Source organism: Rhipicephalus sanguineus, chromosome 8, assembly GCF_013339695.2.
Source record: "Rhipicephalus sanguineus isolate Rsan-2018 chromosome 8, BIME_Rsan_1.4, whole genome shotgun sequence".
Classification (NCBI taxonomy): Eukaryota; Metazoa; Arthropoda; class Arachnida; order Ixodida; family Ixodidae; genus Rhipicephalus; species Rhipicephalus sanguineus.
The window spans coordinates 30,555,003-30,578,503 of NC_051183.1; the positions used below are offsets into that span (position 1 = coordinate 30,555,003).

Below are 23,501 nucleotides of genomic sequence, written 5' to 3' on the forward strand. Positions count from 1 at the left end.
GGAGAGGGAAAGTGGAGAGGGAAGGTGGAGAAGGAATGGGAGAGGGAAAGTGGAGAGGGGAAGGGGAGAGGGTGAGTGGAGAGGAGGTGTGTGGAGAGGGTATGCGCATGCGCAGTAAGGGTGGTCAAGCCGTACACCACCACCACCGGATTGAGCTCCGCCTTAAGGTACTTCGCATCTTTAGGAGAGCAGCTTATTAAGCTGCTCTTCTAAAGTTATGCTGTTAGCACTCCTGGACAGCTGGACTGTTCAGACACTATTCCCATTGCAAAAATCCAAGAAGAGGGGGAGGTGTGCGAACTGGCAAGCCGGTGATAGATACGTATGCAAAACCTTATTTTGTTGAGGCGACCGATACAGTGTCTCTTTCTGCGAAAAGCTATGTCTTGTCATTCATTCCCTTATGAACGGCTTCTGACGAAGTGCTTTGAATTTCCACACTTGTGATTTCGCTGATAGTTGTGAAAATTAGGGACAACTGTACATTGCCATTGGAATGTTTGAAGAGTTACCACTGTCGCGATTGACGTAAAAAACTGCGCTTCATTGTCATCTGAACAGGCATCCTTGTTGTGACGTACTGCTATAACCGCCATATCTCAGCTCATGAAGGTCAGATTGTTTTCGTGGAAGGGGCAGGCTTAAATTGTACAAAAAGGCACTGCAATGACGAGTACGCTCCAAGAAGATTGACGGGACGACACGCTGTCGTTTGTTGCCCCCAGCGGACGCTCGTGTCATTTCTCTTTCTTTGTTAGGCGTTGTTTGTTCCCTTAAGCTTGCATCAACATCCCATGAATGTACAATAATAGCGCACAAGGCCATTGTATCCGTTCTGGCGTTGCTTCTGATCGGATAGCAGCAAGGACACGAATCTGCTACAAGGACCTGTTGTATAATAAAATTCACTGTCACTGAATTCTTTTCCGGCTGGTTCTAATGTATTTCTTTTATGTCACTACGACTACATTGAAAAGCTGGAGCTGAATACATTTCCTGGTGTGGCAAGCGAATCACTTAGGCACTGGCTTAGCCTAGTTTGGAACAAGCCCGGAAGGAAAGATGGAGGCGGTGGGACTGAAGAGCATTGTTATTGTTGCACTGGTACTCTCAAGGGTTAACCATGGTAAGTATGTGCCTCATCTGCAACCGCCGTTCCCATTCACCGTTTTTAAAGACGATAGTCTTTCTTGGGGAACTTAAACGCCGAAATTTTGGTCTGTCTTTCTGTCTGTCTTTCTGTTTGTCGGCACGTCCCTCGATTCAGCCACTCGGCCAAAGTTGAACCACTTGCCCAAGGGCCAGCCATCGTGAACGGCTGACTAGGTTCATACTTGTGTACATTGGTGATAAAAAAGCAAACATTACGCATATCTGAGGCGCAACATCACTAGGTAAGTATTAGACGGTGTGTTCCTTTAACAGAAAATACATAGATACGCAATTTTAAAGACCTTGATGGTATGCGTTTAACGTTGAGACTTAAAAGATTGCCACAGCTGAAGCGATCAGCGGTCCAAGCCGAGCAAGCGCGAGCGCCAACAAAAACCGTCTTCGTCTTCTTCTTTCGCAGGCGTTCTTGTCTGCGCCCTACCATGTTACAAATCACTCCCCCGCAGAAAAGGAGCCATCCTGGCGACCTAAGGAACAGGTACAACTGGTGGGTCATAATGCGGCTTCAGTCGATCGACGTGAACAGTCTCGCGGCCGCGACGACGGCGGTTCGTAGATTATTGAACAGGCTCAATCATATAGTTAACTGGGGATGCTTGACGTAGGACACGGTAGGGGCCTTCGTACTTAAGCAGTAGCTTTGTGGAAAGGCCAGGAGCGGAGGAGGGAACGCGAAGCCACACCAACGTTTCAGGCGAAAACGACTGAGGAGGCAGGTTTTCGTCGTGACGGTCCTCCTGGCCCTACTCGCCCTACAATGTTACAAACCTAGTTTCTTAAGGTGAGCTGAAAATGTGACTGCGCTGAAACTTGTCTTCCTCCGTGCCCTCTGCACAAGCTCATGTTGTGTTTCGGTTTCGGTTCAGTATTGCATTGTACGAATGACAGGGGGCGCCGCTCTGGCATTCCTATTTTACCCAGGCGACGTGTAAAGTTTGTGGAGAGTACTCGTTGAGTGCGGAAGTTTCTTCTCCTTCGGCGCATCGCGCCAAACAGCGTGTTCGGGCTGGCCGGCGTCCCCACCGGTCGCGTTGGTCACCGCCGGTCTTCGCCTGCCGCTGCGACGGGACTACCAGCCCGCAACACAGCACTCATGTTTCCCGACGTATTGCCAGATGGCCCATATCTCACGCAGCGCCTCTTCTATCGTCTTTAGACGACATTTGCAGCGAAGCACGCAGATACGCGGCCAAGTTTTTTAAACCTGGCAGGCCCCGTATGAGCAACATATTCTGCACTCATCTATGCTTCCAGAGAGAATGCCAAGGCATACTCTAGCACGCTTATAAAAGGGTACACGGCATACAGGAAAAACTTTTGACGTTATACGTCTAGGAAAAACAGTAAACACCTAAAGTCTCGCAATGAAGAATAATTGCTGTAACTTAAGGTCGCTTCCTGCCAAGAGCGTTTATTTAAGGCGACAGTGTCATTTATCAAGCCATAACTACTAGTACTTAATGCCATATAAAGGATGCAACGACTGTTTTGCAAAAAATGTCAGTGGGATTGGCTTGTTTATGGCAGAATAAAAAGCATTATAAAGTTCAGCGGAGAGCTTCGCCAAAACTCAACGAAATGTAAGTCAATGATGATGATAGTCATGGCTATTGGAATTTCCTTTTCTTTTGGAGGTGACTAATACTCACATTGCATGCTTGAGCTAATTAGCTTTTCCACATGCACTAAAGCATTGCGTTCTGTCCTATTTCAGCTTTCTTTTCCTTATAACATATATATCGATTTGTAAAATTACCTCCGCCTTATGGTACGCACGATGGCGCACCGGTTCAAGTTCCATAATGGTGAAGTGAAAAAAGCATGGCGATACAGAGAAAAAAACACGGTCCAGAAATAACTGATAGCTTACTGCCAACTGTTAAAAGTGTACAAAAATGCCAAATGTATGCAGACTGTATCGCAAATTTAACTGAAGTCTAACGAAAGGCAGCTCACGAAGGGAGAAAGTTTGCAGAAGGAGTCAAATTCAGACGTAACAATCTCTAAACGAAAGAGCTTTTTGTAGGACTCCTAATATGTTTGTATTTGATACTGTAATCGGTAATTTAGCACTTCACGAGCGGGAAAATGTATTAGTTTCTTTGTGCAGTATTTTTGATTGATCTTTTTTACAGCAACAAGAGCGCGGGGGGACAACCCCTTGGAAGCAATGGAAGATGGTGTATTTATGGCTCGTGTGGCAGGTGATGTGCTTGCTGCAGTTTGTGGCAGTTCTTAATAATTCGATAAGAGATGCAGATTTAACCAAACACGTTGTGGTGATGCATATTTTCTTTTTTAAAGATATCCAGCGCTCAACTTTGACACAAGCACGCACAAAAGGACATGACGGGACGCGCGCTGTATTTCAACTAAGTTTATTTATTTATGTATTTATTTCAGACATACTGCCAATCATAACGGGGATTTTAGAAGAAAGGGCATATATACAATGAAAATAAAAAAAATTGCAAGTTGGTTGTACATTACACAAATAATATTTGAAATAATTACACGAAGGTTGCAGGTAATATCATTTACCAAACAGATATGGTGTAGAGTGCAGCGTACGTCTGCTTTCAATAAACTTAGTTGGAGTACAGTGTCCGCCCCGTGATGTCTTCCTGGTCCTTGTGCCCAAAGTTTAGTGCTAGATATCTTTCAAAAAGAAAAAAAGAGGAGATGCAGGTTGACTTGATTTCTTTGTCGGCATGCGAAGCTTCATGTGTTAACGATGGTAGGATTGTAACTTTATTTTGTGTGATTTCTTTGAAAATTTTCGCGGCCTTCTAAGCAAGATTAGTGTTTAACATGTCCTGCAAAGCTTGTATGACTTCTGCGTGACCAATTAATAATTAAATTTCTGCCTTGCATTCCAGTGTTCCTATCTTAGTAACAGTATGATGAGCGTGATTTCGTATTAGCGCGAAAATAAAGGAGCGGGTTGTTTGAAAAAAAAACTAACACCAGTGATTTCAAAAAAAAAAAAAAATTGGACCATCTCCCCGAAGCGAACCCTGATAGGATGCGAAGCAGCAGCGTTGCGCACGGGTGGCGTCACGGGTTGAACGGCGCTAACGCGGGTGCTGCGGTGGGCGCTGGAAGATTCGTTTGAAGCGAAACTCGGTGTAGCGTTTACTGGTGTAAACGTTTGTTTGAAACGAAGACACGGGAGGCGAGCGGGCGTTGGAGCCGGCAGCTGCGGGCGCTCCGGCGGGTGAGGGAGAGAGTGACGTACGCGCGCACCTGCGAGGGAAGCGTGCGAGGGGAGCGTGACGTCAACGCCAAGCTGCGGCGTGACCTACTTGGCACCGCTCCAACACGTGCGCCGAAGGAAGCGCGTTGCCTCGCGTTTGTGCGGACGGAGGGACAGCGTTACACAGGCTAGTCAAAGAGCTGCTTCGCATCTAAAAAGGTTCAGCGGAGGGACCACGTCAGTATCGTTCAGAGAAAAGAGCAGCTAGACTCGAATCTGATTTTTTTCAGGAGCTATAAATTGCGTAGAAAGCAACACAAAGGAGGAGGCAGGAGGCAAATAGTGCAAAGACAGGGAAGTTAGCCGATTAAGCACAACCGGTATGCTACCCCGCACTGGTGCAATGGTAGGGCAGTTTGAAAGTGAGCGGTGTAAGGGAGGAACAAAAAATCTAGACAACATACCAGCTTAACATCTGTCGAGTTTTATTCACGCGAAGCTACGCAGAGAACACGAAGTACAGTATACTGGTGCAACGTAGGTGACATCTGAGCAGCGTTTTCCCGCGCTGTTTGCAAAAGAAGATTATGTATATTTTATACCTGCTTTCTCCAGAATTTTGGGCCACCGTAGTGGTGCAGTGGTTACGGTGCTCGACTGCTGATCCGAAGGTCGCAGGTTCGGTACCGGCCACGGCGGTTGCTTTTTCGATGGAGGGGACAATGCCAGAGGCCCGTGTACTTGGATGAAGGGTACGTTAACGAACCCAAGGTGGCCCAAATTTCTGGTACATTCTACTACAGCGTGCTTGACAATCGTATCCTGATTTCGGCACCTAAAATCCGACGAACGATTTGTCGTCAGAATTTTACAGGTCAGTGTGCTGATTTCAAAATTCTCAAGTAGAACGGCAAGGAAAGGGATGAAGAAGCACGTCAAGAAAATCATGCATGAAGTCATGTTCACGGCTTGCGAGCATTGGAAGTAATAGAATGTTAGGCACGAATAAATTACGTGTTTTGCCCAAAATCAATAAATCACACACCAATCGGTGAAAATAAATACAAAATAAGACATCAAAACCATGGTGCCGAGATCCTAATATGTTGCTGCAAAAAAATCTAATCTGGTGAACAAATTACAACCTGTACGAAGCTACATGCTGTGTGTAAAGCTCGCAAGATTAACGAAAACGCTTTTTCAATTTCTTGCTCTTTTCATGACCATTTGTTTGCAGACAAAGGCTTTCCCGGCCTTCTGGAGCCAGGAAGAAATGCAGGTGCAGGTTTTGGAGCATCGAGTTTTGGCTTTGAGATTGAGCCAGGTGGTCTAGGTGTACCAGGTGGACTAGGTGGACTAAGTGTGAAAGGTGGATCAGGTGAAGTAGGTGGACTAGGTGGATCAGGAGGACTAGCTGGACTAGGTGGACAAGGTAACAGCCTCAATATCACTTGGGAACAACAAATTACGGTAGATGTGCGAAATGCTTTCTCAGTGACTATGAAATAACAAAATATGCCATGTGAGTGCTATTCATATTTCCAAAAATTTAAAGCTGGCGAACGAACGAGCAGTAACTTCCTTCACTTTGCTTGCGATGTAGATATGGTGGATTAGTTGGACCAGGTCGACTAGGGGGACAAAGTAGCAATGTTAACATTACGTTGGGAAAAACAAATTAGTCTGTATGTGCGAAACGCCATCTCAATGGTTCCGAGCTAACAAAACGTGCCAAGTGAGCGGTATTCCCATTTCCAAAATCTTAAAGCTGGCGAACAAACGACCAGTAACGTTGTTCAGTTTGATCGCAAGGTGGACCAGGTCGACTAGGTGGACAAGATAACAATCTTAATATTACGTTGGGAGCAACAAATTACTCTTTGTGTGCGAACTGCCATCGCAGTGGCTCTGTAATAATATCTGGGGTTTAACGTCCCGAAACCACGATATGATTATGAGGGAAGCCGTAGTGGAGGGCTCCGAAAATTCCTACCACCTGGGGTTCTTTAACGTACACCTAAATCTAAGTACACGGGCCCCATACATTTTCGCCTCCATCGAAAATGCAGCCGCCGCGGCCAGGATTCGATCCCGCGATCTTCGAGTGAGCAGTCTAGCGCCATAACCACTAGACCACCGTGGCGGGGCATCTCAGTGGCTTTGAACTAACAAAATATGTCATGTGAGTGCTACTCATATTTCCAAAATTTTAAAGCTAGAGAGAAAGTGAGCAGCAGCATTCTTCACTTTCATTGTTGTTAAGTCAAAAACTGTAGAGCCAAATTGGATGATGTTCAAGAAGCTTTACGGAAAGTGAGAGCCAAGTACTTCACGCAGTTGTCCCCTATTCGATATTTCGCTGTCACCTTCTAAATTCGTCAACTTGGACCTTTTAGTTTATATTACGATAGCATTTATAGGGAGACTCTCAGCTGGTTTTTGCCATAGACGTCGCCGTCACGTCCCGTGTATATATATATATATATATATATATATATATATATATATATATATATATATATATATATATATATATATATATAGAAAAGCGACAAAGAAAAATAATTCAGAAAAATACTTTCCGAAGCGGGTATTCGAACGGGCGACACCTCGCTCCGCAGCGCGTGGCGTTAGACGGCTCGGCCATGTCACGTGTTTTTCTTTATTGGCTCGACCATGTAGCGTACCTCCGTCAGCATACTAACGACGAGCTATTTCTATACGCCATTTACCGTTGGCGGTACGAAGAGCACGGGGCTATTTCACCGTGTTCTCTGCATTACGCGCGAGATGGCGCAAAGGGTGCGCTTTAAAGGTCATCGCCCCACTCATTGCGATGCGCGCGCTCCGCTAACGGCCTGACCACACGTACACATTGCGGTGTCGCGCCCTCTCAATATGGGGAGAGAGGGCGAGCGGCTACGCGAAGTTGCGCGCCCTCTCTCCCCATAGGGAGAAGGCGCGGCGCCGCGTTGCAGCGCTGATACGCTGCAACGCGTACGTGTGGTGAGACCTTAACACCTGTACTTTGCCCTACAGGGCGCAGTCACCCGCGCGCACGCGCATGTCTCGCGATGGGGACAGTTTGCTCGTCTTGTGGTTTCACCGGAAAGTTCGCGTTGAAGTTACAGAGTGCACGACTGTCACTTCGCTCGCTGCAGCGCCCGCGTTTGCGAGATGAGCGCGCTGCTCAAACAAAAAGAAGTAAGAACTGTGACAGCTGTTAGCTCGCGCTCGTCCTGTATGTACCTGTGAGTTCGTTTCGTGCGTCCTTCTTTGTGTTTGAGCAGCGCGCTTTAAGTGTCCAGCTCTGAACGTGTTTAGTTCGTGCCCGTACTGTGTGTTCTTTTCGTGCGTCCATCTTCGTGTTTGAGCAGCGCGCTTTAAGTGTGCAGCTCTGAACGTTGTTAGTTCGTGCTCGTACTGTGTGTTCTTTTCGTGCGTCCTTTGTGCTTGAGAAGCACACTGCACGTTTCGAGCGGCTTGCTGTTCTTCGCATGACATTCCAATTTGTTGCTATCGCATTCATTGCGTCGCCGTAGCGGCGAAACTGACATTTTTCTATCAATTCAAGATCTGTTGTGAGAATGTTTACTGTTACCTTGCTTTTGTTCATTGGATACTCCGAAAAGCCTTACCAAAGGTGAGACTCCGACGGCCCTTTGTTTATGCACAGTTGTATGCTTTGGTCGTTTTAAAAAGTCGTGCACAACTGTAAATAAACCGATTTCAGCTTGCGCTTATGTTGTAGTTCCACTACATATAAACTGTGATAACGGTAAGTAGGTACATGCATATAGGCGTGAGTAGGGGGGGCAGGGGGGCGGCCTCCCCCTAGTCACCTAAGAGGGAGGGCACGAAGTCTTCCCCATACATATAGGGAGGGGGGCGCTGCGATGAACCTTCGCCCCCCTCCCCGAAGCGGAACCCTGCGCACGCCTATGCACATACAACATATTATTTTAATGAATACTTTGACCATGCAGAAATACTCGACATGGTTCCTGCACCGAAAACTAGCTCGTGTGTTCTTCTTGTAGCTGTCGCCCGTTTAAGCTGCATGTCCTAGCTGACACTGTAAACACAGAGAGGCTCTTTAACCTCGTTCATTCTATGCCTTCTTTTTTGTTCTGGTTTTTATCCTTTGTGCCAGGATTTTTGATATGCCACAAAGTTGAACTGCATGTTTGGTGCGACAGCATCGGCGAGTTGGCGTTGCATAAAGCTTTTATTAATTATGAGCAATATCAGAAAGCGAGAAAACTAGGTATAGCTATGAAACAGGAGATATAAGTCCGTTGCAATGCTCGGACAATGAAAAATGAGATCGACAGTATTAATAAATAATAATAATTCCTACAAGGGCTCAGTCTTCGCAGCAGGTCGCAATGATTGAGACTTGTTACAAGGGCTTGGCAAAGATAAATTTGCGTTTCGCTGCTATCCATCTTCGCGACATTAAATCCCATTTGGATGTTGATATAAAATTTTGAACGGCGAAATGAAGCATGTGTTCACAGTTTACGCTTTGATGAAATAATGGTCGCTCGTAGGTCTAATATTTGTTCGTACTATTTACAAGTATCCTGCGCTCTTGCTACATGTAAGGTAAAAAAACAGACAACTCAGATTCGATATTCGCTTAAATGAGAATGTGAAACTGATGCACCGTGAAGCGTAATGTACCATTTGCTCTAAAAGTTCTTTCATGAAGTATCGTCATCTAACTATAGTCGAAGCTGACGTAAAGATTCTTTCAAATGACCGAAAGATGTCGATTCCGTTCACTAGAGCGATTAGTTGTTCTTTCGTAAACGTCTTATTTGAACCGCTGCTTAGGTGGCCCATCGTTTGGAGCATCCTTTCCGGGTGGAGCCGGAAACCTGGGACCTTACGGCCCTGGACTTCATGGTGGACCACTTGGAGGTTGGTAACGAAGTTATTCAACTAAACTAACAAATTTAGCTAAAAGGCACGACCTAAACTAGCACGGTGCATTATGAATTTGCCTAAGACGATTCGAAGGCGGAAGCCATCTTCTTCGCTTGCTTTTTTCTCCTCAGTCGATCGTAATGATCGTCCCTCCCTTCTTCCGAAAGCTTTCTGAGCCCTAGTTTTGCACTGCCTCCGAGATCGGAGACATCGAAAGCTTTTTTGTACCTCACATGGTTTGGCAGTGCCTCCGAGATGGGCCCACCCTTGAACAAGCGACAATGTCATGTGTGACGTCTTCATGTGGCACCACGCTATGTGGAAATCCAAGAAAAGCAGAAGTTCAGGGGATGATGGAAGCTTGAAGAGATGAAAAAGTTCTGAACTCGGGGTATTGCTGGAGCCGACGTTTCGGCAAGCGGACTTGTCTTCTTCAAGGCTGCAACTGTCCTCCTTAGCGCGTGTATGCATATGCCTCCCACCCTCTCCTCCTGCCCAAACAAAGGAGGAGGAGAGAGAATCACGCTATGTGACGTCATAGTGACCTTGCAGTGGCGTCACAAATTTTGGCTACCTACGACGTCATCACTTGATGATAAGTTTTTGCATCACTCGTGTGGACGCCGCCAACGCCGACGGCCACTTTACGAATTTGATGAGGCATATAAGGATTTCGCCTTAATAAACGAAATGCCAGGCCTTTGTTACATACAGGCACCTCTCAGGAGCCGTGCAATACTGTGGATCATCTGCCAATGATCTGCATGAGTGCTACTTCTGGCAACACCTGTCTGAATCAAACGTAGATGTAATGCGTGATTGTCACAATAATGACTGAGAATGATTGGACCTTATCGACTTTAATTTGTAAGAGCCTACGACAATTTGCTTCGCACTGTGATGGTAATGATAATTTTACTCTACGAAATACGCTGAATATACATGCACTTACTCAGGATTAAGGTTTGCGGTAATGCGATTAGCGTCGATCTATTCTAACAACACACCGAACGTATTGCTCTTGGCACAATAGCGACACACCGTAGGCTCCTCTTTACAGTAAGCACCTCCAAGTATGTTCAGAAAAGAAAGGAGTATGAATGAGGCGCGCTGAATTCTTCCGAGCATTAGAAAAAAATTAAGCTATTATAAGGCGCGAGATTAGGTGCCTCATCAAGTGAGCGCCGCCATCGGCGGTGTCAGCGCTAGTGATGAAAAAAAAGCCATCATCATGCAATGACGTCACATGTTATAAAAATTTATGACGTCGTCATGACGTCATCACATGGCATCGCCGCTTGGATAAAGGTGGGCCGCTCCTGGAAGCACGGCAAAACAACGCGATGTGCAGGCACCTTAGAATGCCTCCGCTTCCGGAGGCAGTGTAAAACATTGGGTGCTTAAAGCTTTCTTCGAACCGATGGGGGGGGGGGGGGGGGGGGGGGGAGGTTAGTAGAATTGAGTGAGAAAGTCGCCCACTGATTCAGCAAGTTAGTTTGAAGGTTGGTTTTGAGGCTGTTTGCCTCCGCGCAGCTCTACCCTTCAGCCAATGGACTGGTTGGTTACTAAAATTAACGAAGAGGGTTGAAGGCCTGAATTCCAAAAAGTGTAGCAGCTATCCTCAGAACGCTAATCATCTTAAATATATGCAATCAACTTTAGGCTTATTTGATATTAAGAATGTAATATTTTGTACTGCTCTTTTCTAAACAAAACTACAATCCTGGACCCCTTCTTGTAGCTAGTAAGATCAGTGGAGGTGGTAGTAGAACTACCACTGTGATGTTGGCAGCCATCTTGCGCTAAGTGAAAACGAAACTTTCCATGCCATAAGAGAAGCCTGCTTGCGCCTGGTACTCTTGAAATACAAAGTTGCTTCCTATTCTGGCAGAGCGATATGATTGCAAACAAAATTAACTTAGTAAGGATAGCTTTGTTCTGTTGAGATGTAGCTTGGTAATCGAGGTAATGTTATTTATGAGCACGTTTTTTTATGTAAACAGGGGCGATAGGTGGCGGTGGATATGTTGGTTCCCAATCCGGCCTTGGGGGAAATGAATATATAAGAGGCATTTCAAGCGACATCCAGAGAAGGCGTCAGGCATGGCGCACGGAGAAATGGCTAAGGAAGCAGGAGAGAGAGCAGCGCCGACAACTGCGGAATGAACGTAAGTTTCTCCCTTCTTCGGCAAAGATTGCATTCTGCGAAGGATACAGCAAGGCTAAGTGCTGGGTATATTTCTAGATGTTCAGTAAGAAAGTAAACCAGCAAAGTAGACACGAATTCATCATCCAGTTTCGTCCTGTGCACTGCCTGTGTCAGTATATATGTCTAGTTGGTTTAAGTGCTTGTTGCATGGGCGAAAAACTAACGTTCAAGATGCTCTCAAGTTAGCATGGTGGACAAGCTCACATACTGGAGCGTACCGTTTGCACTCAGAGCATCGGGCGCGTAATCGGAAGGTAGCAGGTTCGGTTCCCGCCCGGGGCTAGTTCTTTTCTTCCGCTTTACTTTCTTCACATCTATATCACAGTTGTTAAATACATTTAAAAACAGTACAAAGAACGTCTCCTATAATTTCCTTGGCTTCATTATCTGCTGGTGTTCATTACTTAATAACAGAGACGCACAGCTGTAGACAGGAGAAGCAGTTCACGCTAAACAAGCTGGTCAATTGGTAGGTATTCGGAAGTTCCTGCATGCCAGGTCTCACTTTTGGCAACGAGAACAAAGAACTAAAGCACACAAGTAGAGGTTACGTATCCGTTGATAAGACTACATCACACGAGCCCAGCCCAAGAGCTTTATAACTCGAGCATCGTCTACCACATCATCACAGCCTGTAAACAACCTCGTTCATTTGGGTCGTGTATGATGGAAAATATGCAGAAGATAAAAAGGAAGGCTAGCATGTGGGTAAGTGAGCGATTTGCATGTAGTGTAATCAGATAAAAATGCTGTGGGCGGTTGTTATGCGCTCCTTCCTCATCTGAACGTTATTGTAATCATGATCATTCCTATGCCTCTCCGTCATCATCGCCACTGTGTGCCATCATCATCACCGTGTGTGTGCGCGCGCTCTGCCTCTGGCTGCCTTTTCGCTGTCGAGTCCTCGGGCGTTGTAAACGCCGTCCCAATCAAGACGTCGTAATATGAATAAATAAAAAAATACGTTACAAATAGTTAACAAGGAACAACGTCTATTTAAATAAACTATGGCAGCTTCGTACTAGTGGCGCCAAGCCTGAAGGAAGTGCGGAGATGGGCAGCCTTCTTTGTTTGTCTTCGGTTTTCTCGTTCTTTCCTCCTCTCTTTCTTTGTTTTTATATTTTCCAGTTTCTTCTCTCTTCATTTCTATTTCTATTTTTCTTCCCATTTCTTCCCTTTCTTTCTCTATCTTTCTTTTTCTCGCTTGCTTCCTCTTTTTTTTTCTATTCTTACGCGTGCTTCTGCCTGCGTTACGCCAAGTGATGACAGCATACAACAGCATACGACAGCCCGGGCCCCTGAAGTGCTCCGCACTTAATGGCATCATCATGGCGCTCGAAGAACAAGAGTAAGAAGACTTCTTGGCGCGAGCGTGCGCTCAATATGCGACAGATGACTATGCTATATGTGATTTAGCCTGCGTTACGCCAATCGATGACATCATGTGACAGCATAGGACAGACAGGGCTCCTAAAATGCTCTGCACTTGAAAAGCAAAGTCATGGTTCGCCTGAATTGCAATTTCGATGACGTATTCCTAACACCACCTAGCGTGCCGGCAGTGTTTAGTTAGTGAAAAGCAGTTGCAATGCGTGATCGAACATGACAGGATGACCTATCAGTAGGCAGTAGAGGCATGTCAGTATTAAATTTTGGTTGCTTGAGAATAATACTTCTTTAACAAAGAGTGTTGTGTTGTATATCTGGTGGCCTCATACTGTCTCTCCCTCTGTCGCATGCATTTATAGAGTGGCTGAGTCGACAACTACGGAGAATGGAGCGTAAAGAACAACGCAGACGAGAAAAAGCAGAACGGAAACTGGAAAAACAAGCAAAGCGGATTGTTGCGACTGCAGGGGCAGAGAACGTGAAAAGAGGCACGCTCGGTGAGTGACACTCCACGTAAAAAACATGGCTGATCCCTCTATCATAAGAATCGGTATAACACGAAAGTGAAGCGTGTCTTCACAGACGTAGTTGAACGTTTGTTGGGCATTCTTTCACCCCAGCGGTGAAGGAATGAATGTTATAGCAACGAATTGTAATGTCACGCGAAGAACGGCAAGCAGCTCAAAACTTGCAACGCGCTGCTCAAGCAGAAAGGACGCACGGAACGAACATACATGCATAGGATGAGCTCGAACTGTCACAGTTGTAACTTATTTTTGTGTGAGCAGCGCGCTCCTTTCGCAAAAGCGGCCGCTGCAGTGAGTGAAGTGACCTTCGTGCTCTTAACGCAAACTTGCAGTGAGAGCACAAGACCTACAAACCACCGCCACCAAGAGATAAGCGCGCGCTCGAGCGACCACACCCTGTAGAGGCACGCACTCATCGTGACGCGTGGGGCGTCGATCTTTAAAGCGCGCTCTTCGAGCCCTTCGCGCCATCTCGCTACTGATAACAAAAACACGCTGATGTACCACCGATGTCTGAGTACCGCCACCGGCAAGTGGTGTATACAAATAGCTCGCCGTTAGCATAGCGAAGAACGTGCCGTCTGTGGCCTAATCGTTTCGCGCCGCGTGCTGCGGAGCGAGGGGTCATAAGTTCGACTCCCGGTGACGGAACCTTTTTTTCTTTGCCATCTGTTGGTCTTTATATTTTACAACGTCATATCCGTGACGGAAATACGTCAGTGCAGCCGTGGTGGACCCCGGCATAAAACACTTTCGTGTTAAAAGAGATTTAAAGTTTTACTGAAAATAGTATTTGTGCAGCAGGTGGGAAAGAAGGATTGAAATGTTATGATCGCGAGACCGAAACTGTACTCTGAATTTCGAACGGTTACCCTAGAGCGTGCATTCTTCTGCCACCTTAACCTTCCAGACTTTCTTGGGCACAGCGCGAAAAAGGCGTAGGACGTAGACGAGTGAATAGGACCGGAACACACAAATAAATCCGTATCGAGCCAGTGTACAGGGAATAGGCCAGTCACAGTTGGTGAACAGTTAACTGCGCAAAAAATAGTGACTTTCGATAGCCTTGCTTGGGCCGTGAAAGGTTAGCGCTACTCTACCAAAATTAGAAAAGAAACAAGCAAACTTTTCATTATTACGATCGAACTTTCAGTTTGTTCAACTTGCCTGTGCGCTTTAAAGCTACGTATAAAGCCACGAGACCTGTGCCAATTTTGACCATGATTGCTTGCTCTTTTTGCTGCGCAGAATGCTTACATTGTCACTACTTTAAACGCCACTACCAGAACCAATATGCGAATAAACGTGAACACACACGGCTAAGTTTGTTACACTCGCGGCAAGAGCAAAATAAAAATAAATTAATGCTGGTGTCATTTCTGATAGGTATGGCGAATGCTTTGGTTTGCTACAGCGGTGACAAGGGATGCCGCCATGTCCTCGAAGTGAGATCGATATCGTTAGAGGATAGTTACCGCACATGACGCATATGACAGGTTTATTACAGATTAAATGCGAGGGCGTAGACGCCGACGTGATAATAAAATATTCCACAATGCGCCACCTTTCCACAAAATTTGAGTGCTTACCAGCCTGCACTTCAGCGGGAGCGGTCAAGAAAGAGAGTTCATTTTTATGCTAACACTTACAATATACTGAGCAAAGCGTTTCGACTTGCTCAGTCTGCGGCTTTGAAAACGTACGTCATTCGAAGGTTAACGTGCAGAATTAGGTTAGTAATAATGAAATATAGCGTAATATTCGACGGAATGAAGCTTATTGGTCCAATGTTTCCGAGTACAGAAAGCAGTGACGTTTTTATCAGTTCTCTGATGGCTTGAATTAAGTTACCGGTATAAATAAATTAAAAAAATTACGCCATTTCCCGCTAAAGGGGACCATGAGGCGATGCGAAGCCGGAGCACTTGCACGATCGCGTTCCGTTGGCGTTCTTTGGGCATGCTATCGACCTCGCGTCGAGGAACGCGAAAAGGAATGCTATGCGCGTCTTGTCTTCCCTCTAGCCTGGCCGTTAATTCTCACAGGGCGAGCGGGGAACGCAGTCGACAGGCGTGCGAGAGGGGGGCAGCGTAGGAGAGGAGAGAGAGGGGGAGGGGACGCGCATGCGCTGGTGCTCATCGCGGCGTTGCGCAGGAGAGAATTTCGGCATGTCTAGCCCGCATTTCAGAGGAAGAGTGGAAAGGGGAGGGGAGAGGGGAAGTGGAGAAGGGGAGGGGAGAGGGAAAGGGGAGAGGGGAAGTGGAGAGGGTATGCGCATGCGCAGTAAGGGTGGTCACGCCGCACACCACCACCACCGGATTGAACTCCGCCATAAGATACTTCGCATCTAAAACAGAGACAATTACAGCGCTTAAGCGTAAGCGGGGAGTGTTGTTGAGTATCACGCATTGAATGAAAATCTATTTTTAATGCTTTGGTGAACGTTTTCTTGAAAAGATGAGAACAAGTACCAACCTTTCCTTCTTTCCGATTCGCTCATCAACCTGAGCGAATAGATAAAATGTTTTGTGGATAGTAATGTACAGCCATGTATGGTGTGCAGTGGTTATACTGGTAATCAATGAAGACTTAGAGTTGTGAAATGTATGCACAAACATTCTTATCATCAAAACATAATGAATATCTCGGAACACAGCTAGATTACCAGTAGCATGTGAACAGAATAAACAGGCTTTCGACTTTTTAACCCCGTTGAGAGATCTAAAAATGATCCCATAACTACCGGCGTTGTATATTTCACGTTGGCTAGGGTTCTAGCACGTGTTGGAGATTTGTGCTTTTTTGGTATTTCCTGCCAAATTTGCATGTTGACCAGAGAAAACATCATGAAATGTGCTCCCGTCTTGTCTTCATTACCGTGGTATTGTATTCCTGAGCGTGATAGAAATTACGAATTGGGGCAGATAGTCCATCCGTGTGTGGTGTTAAGCATTAATTTCACCAAAAGTTACGTTGTAAGCGATCATATTATTTAGACAAGTTCAAAATTTTTTGAGTCGTGCCACGTATAACAAATTCGTGCATGTTGAGAAACCTTTTGCTGTAAAACTGAGAGATATGACATAGGTGGCCTTTGAACTTTTCATTTTGTATACTAAATAAGGTCAGCATACTTTCGATAAAAAGCGCTTTCGGAATGTTGCAGATAATATAACTTGAAAATAGCACCTAAGAAATTTTTATACAAGGCAGGAAATCTTTATGAGTCTAAAAGAGGAGCGTCTATGAAGTCAAGGCTGCGTAAAAGGTTAGAGCAAATAAAATGGTGCCTAACTTTTGTTTTTGTAGAAGCTATGATGCTAATAACTTCGAAATAGCCTTCGCCGATGTGTAGAATTTGACTACAAGCGACGCAAGGTCGGGCAAGATGACGAAAAAGTGCGTTGAAACATGTATAATTACTACTTACTAGGCAGCAATTGCTCCAAGAGTAAATGATGAAATGTGTATTGCAAACGCCTATCATTATTCGGGAAAGTGTGTTTTACGCATGTCTTTCTTTCTCGTGCAGGGCTTGGTGCTGGCACTGGGCTGCCAGAGGGTGCTTCAGTAGCTTGATATTCTATTAGAGCTCGGAACCCCAGGAACGGATAGATGGCTTTTGTCAGTCTCCTGCGAAATTCGACCAGACCCATCAATAAAAAAAGAATATGCTGTACTGCATGGGCTGCCGCCTAATCTCTGTAATGTCTCGACGGCCTTTCTCATTTGTACGTAATAAGCAGTGTGCAACAAAGACCTAACTCCCACTCCTTTTTCCCCTGAGGAAAAAATTCGGCAGATCCCACGCGTTATGGGAATCGGTTTCATGCGAAGGACTCAGCGAGTGCTTCTATGCTGTATTTTAAGGCGTTGAACCAAGTGTTACGAGGTGGATCGATGTTTTTGCAATTGTAGTAGCTGTGCACAAATCGTGGGCTTACTAGGCACGTCGACGACGACAACACTGGCGTTCAAAGGCTAAATTATGGTGCGACGTAACTTCAGCCCTCACGTTAGAGTACATACGTCAGTATTATCGAAACTAAGTGCACTTTATGGTGTAATCATGTGAATATCATACGTAACTTTCGTTAATGCATTCTTCCGGGGTCAAGGAACGCTTCAATATAGCTTGCTGAATCATAGGAATACAGATGTAGTGTCTATTAGAGTGCTATAAAAGTGGAGCTAACACTGGAATCACGGACGTTAATCTGATATGACGCTTGTATTGTAGGACTACATATGTAGTGTTGATTGCTTCCTTGTAAAATTAGATACCCAGCACCACAACCACAACTGACGTTTCACCGACATTACGCCTGCATAGGCTGTTTTTTCCAAACCAGTTCATAGACCTGGCGTTGCTCTGTGGTAGAAGACCTGATTGACACGCACAATGCTAGGGTTCAATTCCTGCTGGGATCCTAATTTTTATTCTTTCCACTCGTCGGGCCAATGCTGCCGATTTCAGTTTTTCTTAATGCTGCCACATTTAAATTACCAATTTCTGTCCTCGCCGTGACTGGGTAGGTATGAACTGTCCAAAACCTGTGGCTCATACCCGTACACCGCGGCCCGTGGTAAACGGGTATGTAATAGGACATGTTTACTAGCGAAAAAAGACGTGGACGAGAAGAAGGAATACAGGACAAGCGTTGTCCTGTATTCCTTCTTCTCGTCCACGTCTTTTTTCGCTAGTAAACATGTCCTATTATTCACGTTACCAACTAGCCCAACTTTCCGCCTTAAACGGGTATGTGCCACACGTGTCTGGAGGAAAGGGTTTGACGACGTACGTGACAGGATTTTCGCATTATTCATGTCATGACCCGCCAGTCATATTCGTCAAATCCTTTTACCCTGCCATGCCAGTTTTGGTCTACGCCAAATTAACGAGGCGATCATGAGAGCACCCAAACGTAGGCGGCTAGACAGATAGATAGATACGCCCATGCGTAGATAGAAACGCTCAAACTGCGAAAGGTTCGCCAATAAATGCTTCGCATTAAAAAAAAAAAACGCACGCCCAGCGGTTTTGAAGTGCACTAGCAAATGCGAATCGGAAATAGTTCCAGGCAGTTCTCAGTACGCTCCATTGTTGGGGATCAGATCAGATCAATTAACTTTATTGATTGTCTTGTGAATTGGTGGGATGGGCCTGGATCCCACCTAGGCTTCGGCCAAAGGTTGCTGGCCCTTGGCGCATTCATGGGCTCGCTGGACGGCCCAGAGTTAATGCTCCAGGTCCGAGCTGAGCAACGCAGACTCGAAGATAAAAAGATTTTGCGACGGGACAGTTTCTTTTTTATTCCAATGAACCCTTGCCTCTAAGGTACAATTCTTGGTGTGTGTATGCGTGTTACACGTATATGTGTTCTAATGCCTGTGTTGTATAAGAGCTCCAGCAGTGTTTTGTGGAATCTGTTTTGTATCCCATTTTCTTAACGGGTCGTGACACTGTAGCGGAAGCCGGTGTACAGTAGACGGCAGCGTCTCGATTGCAAGCATGGACATGCGCATATCAGGTATTATGCATCTGCTTCCATCGCTGGACGAATCAGTATGGACACGGATCACCCAGTGGTAAACAAAATCAGTTCCACGTTGAGATCACAGCCGGTGTAAGGGCCAGCCCTGCCCACAGCCTCGTAACTACAACTTCTTTAGCCCTAGTAAGGTGAAGGGGGAGGGAGCGGATACACGGTGGGATAGGAGCGTGCGTGTCCTGCCGGAGAAAACTTTTGCGGGGTCAGAGTGTGTTGAGGGGGTGAGGTGGGAAGGAAATGAATGGCAGAATTTCAAAGTCACAGTTTCGCCGCAAGGGCGAAGCATTGAATGCGATTGCAACAAATTGGAATGCCACACGAAGAACGGCAAACAGCTCGAAACTTGCAGCACGCTACACAAGCACAAATGACGCACGAAAAGAGCACACACAAGACGAGCGTCAACTAACAATTGTCACAGCACAGCAATTGCCGCGCTTTCCTCAAACACGAAGAGGGAAGCACGAAAATAACGCAGAGGTATACACAGGATAGCGCGAACTAACTCTTCCAGCTGTTACTTTTTTGTGCTTGAGCAGCGCACAGAGAGTGCGGACTATGCACAACCAAGTAGGCCCTACTTTGGCTTTTCTACCTAGCAGCTCTCTCCTTTCGCAAACGCGGTCGCTGCAGCAAGCGAAGTGATCTTCGTGCGCTATGTAACTTCGACGGAAACATTGCGGTGAAAGCACAAGGCCTATGAACAAACCGTCCCCATCACGAGATAAGCGCACGCACACTGGTGACCACGCCCTGTAGGGCGAAGTACAGGTATTACAGATAGGAGGCTCATGCGTATCGCAACTCCGGCGAAAAATGAGCGGGACGATATGCTTTAAAGGGCGCCCTTCGCGTCATATCGCAGGTTATTAAGGACACACTGAAGCAACCTCGAGCTCTGCGTGCAGCCAGCGGTAAATGGTGTATATAAATAGCTCGCTGTCAGCATGCTGAAGGACGTGTGCTCCATGGCTGAGTTGTTTAACGCGACGCATTAAGGAGTGAGGGGTCGCAGGTTCGAATCCCCAGGTGCGCGCTTCGGAAAATATTCGTTCTGAATTATTTTTTTTTGTGGTTCACCCGGTACCCTAGGTCCGAACACTCGGCGTTCGCCGCTGTCTCGCTCTAGATATTCGACATCAGGAGAATGCCGTCAAGAAAAGTTGTGATCACGCAGAATAGAGCGTTGTCCAATAAGACAAGTAGCACATAGGTTGGCTTCCATCGGTAGCCTTTCAGGCCTAGCCTGGTCCGTAAGCTGCTTACAACTGCTGTAATGAAAACAAGACATACGTAGTTTCTAGAAAGAGTGTGGCCGCAGTACAGTAGAAATCGGGCAAGTGGGGCATGATGTTTTGAACAGTACTTTCCTAAGAAGTACTGCCGGAATAAAAATCGTATGTGCATAAAAACATTTGCCCAAAACAGTGAACCGGGTACATTAATTTAGCTGCGGATATCTTCAGTGTCGCAGGCCTCGCCCTGCTCCGCACATTCCCGTATACATATCCGAAGTCAAGGAAAAAGTTTTGCTGCCTTTTTGGTGCATTCTTTCAGTAAGCTGCACTACCTTTCTTTCGGTTAAGAGCACTCACTTGATCCCAGGCATGCACTCATGAGGCCGGCTTGGCACCAGGTTAGCTATTTTCTGTTTTAGCTCCGAGTATATTGATACCGAAGTGCCTAGCAGCGAACGACTGCGAGACTTGTAACATACATACAGCATCATATTGAATATATCATAAACCATCCTTCATTGTATTGTACATTGCAGCGGGCCACACAGAATGTGATCCTGCAGCACGAAGCTCGCGCATGCGTAAACGCAACTGCGCTATGTCCATAGGTCGAAGCATTGTTTCCCTGGGTGTACACCTACATTATGTCCTTCACATTTCCGCAGATTCCATGAGCAGGCCTTCAGTTCTTTTTATTTTGTCGCGCACTACTTTAAAGCGAGGTACAATATCACGAAACACGCAGGCATTGTTTGCATAGGCTATTCTACGTCGGTCTTGGAGCAAACGCTAAGGCACTAAAGCAATTTTATGACAAGCACATTCGGCTTGCGGCCATTGTTGAAGCGGTCGCTGCCTGCGTTTTTGTGAACAGTAGATATGGCTTCAGGAGAAAAATATTTTCCGGTCTCACAGAAAATATTCCTTACCTGAAATTTAAACCAGTTGAAGAAATTAGGAAGGGCTCCAAATAATGAAGTTGCTGGCCCTGCTGAATACGCTTGTGATTTTGCTGACGCTCATAGAAAGTAATGGTAAGTGAGCAATGCTACTGCCTCGTTGCCTGCGTTCATCGTTATCGGCATTAACCCAGCGATGCCTTAGCTTCGGCTTCAGTTACACGTGTGTTATGCACGTCGACATGAAATACAGTAGAGGAAACTGAAACCTTTCCGGGCTGCAAGAATATTTGACGCATTAAGATAAACTTTTTTGTTTACGTAATGCCAGAAATATTAGTCACCCTGTCAATTTATTATGAAAAAATCTTGAATAATTGGAAACCTGCGATTGCTATGTTCTGATGCTATAGCCGAAGTACTACGATAGACCTTGCTTCTTTTTGTTTAATAAATATACGTTCGGTAGGCACTGCATATCATACGATATTCTGGGTTTGATTACAGCATCTTCTTGGAATTCGGGCAGAACCCGGAACGTAAAAGGAAAATCAGATTTCTATGGCCAGGATATTCAATGTTCAATATGCCACAACACGTATAAGAAAGAGGGACAGTTACTCACCGATGTTTCGAAGAAATCATCAATACAATTTAGTGTGGGCACGCTGCTATCTAGTTGATGATAAAATCGTGTTTCATGTATCGGCAAAGTAGGGTCCAAGGTCATTAACATTTTTTTGGCCTTACTTCGCATGGCAAATATTATATTAGGTGTAATGCGCTGCGTTCATTCACTTTCCTGTGTTCGGCGAACCCTTCATAAAATAAAGGGATCGCCAAACACAGGTCGGTTGTCTCTGTTCCTGTGGCTTAGGTTGCTCAACTTAATATAGATCGCACGAACATAAACAACGCGCACATGTTGATTCTTTCATTGCACTGTTCAATGCATCAATATAAGTAGAAATAGTACTGCGCATGAACATGCTTTTGCAACTGGTGTGATTTTCCCCCATTATTTTACAAGTTCTTGCGATGTGTACATTATCATACACATGATGAACATATCAATGTTCAGCTTAGACGTATCGGACTTTCCTCCTTGCCTTATTTTAAGGTCTCAGCTGTCCACACTCATGAAAAGTTTCGTTTTAAGAACCTTACTGGGCCATCCTTAATTTGTTTCTGCTACAGTGATTTGCTGCATTCAGTGTACATGCGCCTACACTTGTCGACCCTTCGCGTTACCACCTGCTGAGTTAGCTCAGATGGTAGAGCGACTGTTCCCAAATGGCGTTGGTCCCCAGTTTGAATCCCAGGGCGCGGTAAAACTTTGGCCAAGTAGAAAGCTTTTAGAGGAACCCAAAAGAATTTGCTATCTGATTTCATACTACAAATTAGAGAATCCAAATTTTTCCCTTTCATGAACTTTGCTCTGAATTCGCTGCAGTGGTCTAGTGGTTACGGTGCTCGACTGCTGGCCTCAATATAGGGGATTGAATTCCGGCCGCGGTGGTTGCATTTCGATGGAGGCAATATGGTGAAGGCCAGCGTGCTTAGATTTCGGTGCACGTCAAGCAACACCAGGAAGTAGAAATTTCCGGGGCCCTCCAGTACGGCGTCTCTGATAATCATTTGGTAGTTCTTGCGCCTAAGACCCCAACAATTATTATAAAACCTTTCTCCACATTGTGATCTGTCGCATAGCAGATTTTCTGCTTGCAAATGTTGAAATATCAACTGGCATATTCACCTTCCTCTTTTTCAAACGGCTCATTTCTGCGCAAACGCTCTAGTGTTAGAGCCACTTCACAGAATTCAGAGCAGCATGGTCGCTGCGTTCGCTTCCTAACGCATTTTCGCCGCTTGTATGCACGAGGTGTGAGAGAAATGCGAGCGAACAATTCATTGTCGTATTCACGCGGAGGTCATGAAAAGCAAGCAGCAACCTCTGGGTGCTTCAGGCCATCATAATCACTAATCTGCTCTACTATGTGAAGTGAAGAGTTATTTCTCATCACACATGCGCAGTTGTGTTCTGCAAGTGCTTGGACTTTTTTGAATATGGAAGAAAGATATCTGTGCTGTTTTGTTGAACTCCTGCTTTGCTGATATACATTTTCGCAGCAAGCACGGATACCATAGAGAACATAATGGAGAGCATGGGAAAGGCTGCGGCAACGGCAGGATATAAAGGTAATGGTTGTCGGAACTACTATTTGGTGAATTAATCCCTCACATTTCGTGTCTGCATGCTACTGTACGCAGCGCCTGCTCTTATTCGCAACATTTGAGGTCTAGCATTCCGCAGTAATTAGTGCATGTGACACTTGTTCTTTTAATATTTCTTAAATATGTCCACCAAGATATCCAAGTAAACGTG

The 23,501-nt window shown here is 45.6% G+C and overlaps 2 protein-coding genes across 7 annotated transcripts in view; both read left to right on the forward strand.

Moving 5' to 3' along the window:
- LOC119401630 (zonadhesin) overlaps positions 1-23,501 on the forward strand; it is a 297,434-nt gene that overhangs the window by 29,142 nt on the left and 244,791 nt on the right. The gene's annotated exons all lie outside the window — the stretch shown is intronic.
- Positions 475-17,113, forward strand: LOC119401631 (ctenidin-1-like). Of its 6 annotated transcripts, none has more exons than XM_049418808.1 (8): positions 478-1,126; positions 3,309-3,377; positions 5,607-5,720; positions 5,757-5,801; positions 9,209-9,295; positions 11,305-11,469; positions 13,259-13,396; positions 16,959-17,113. In XM_049418808.1, exons 1-8 carry the CDS (start codon positions 1,063-1,065, stop codon positions 17,003-17,005), a joined length of 729 nt encoding a protein of 242 aa, XP_049274765.1. In that variant the 5' UTR covers positions 478-1,062; the 3' UTR covers positions 17,006-17,113. The 6 variants fall into 6 exon arrangements, with proteins under 6 accessions (XP_049274768.1, XP_049274765.1, XP_037524460.1 ...); XM_037668532.2 differs by having other exon boundaries at positions 5,775-5,801; XM_049418810.1 differs by having other exon boundaries at positions 5,784-5,801.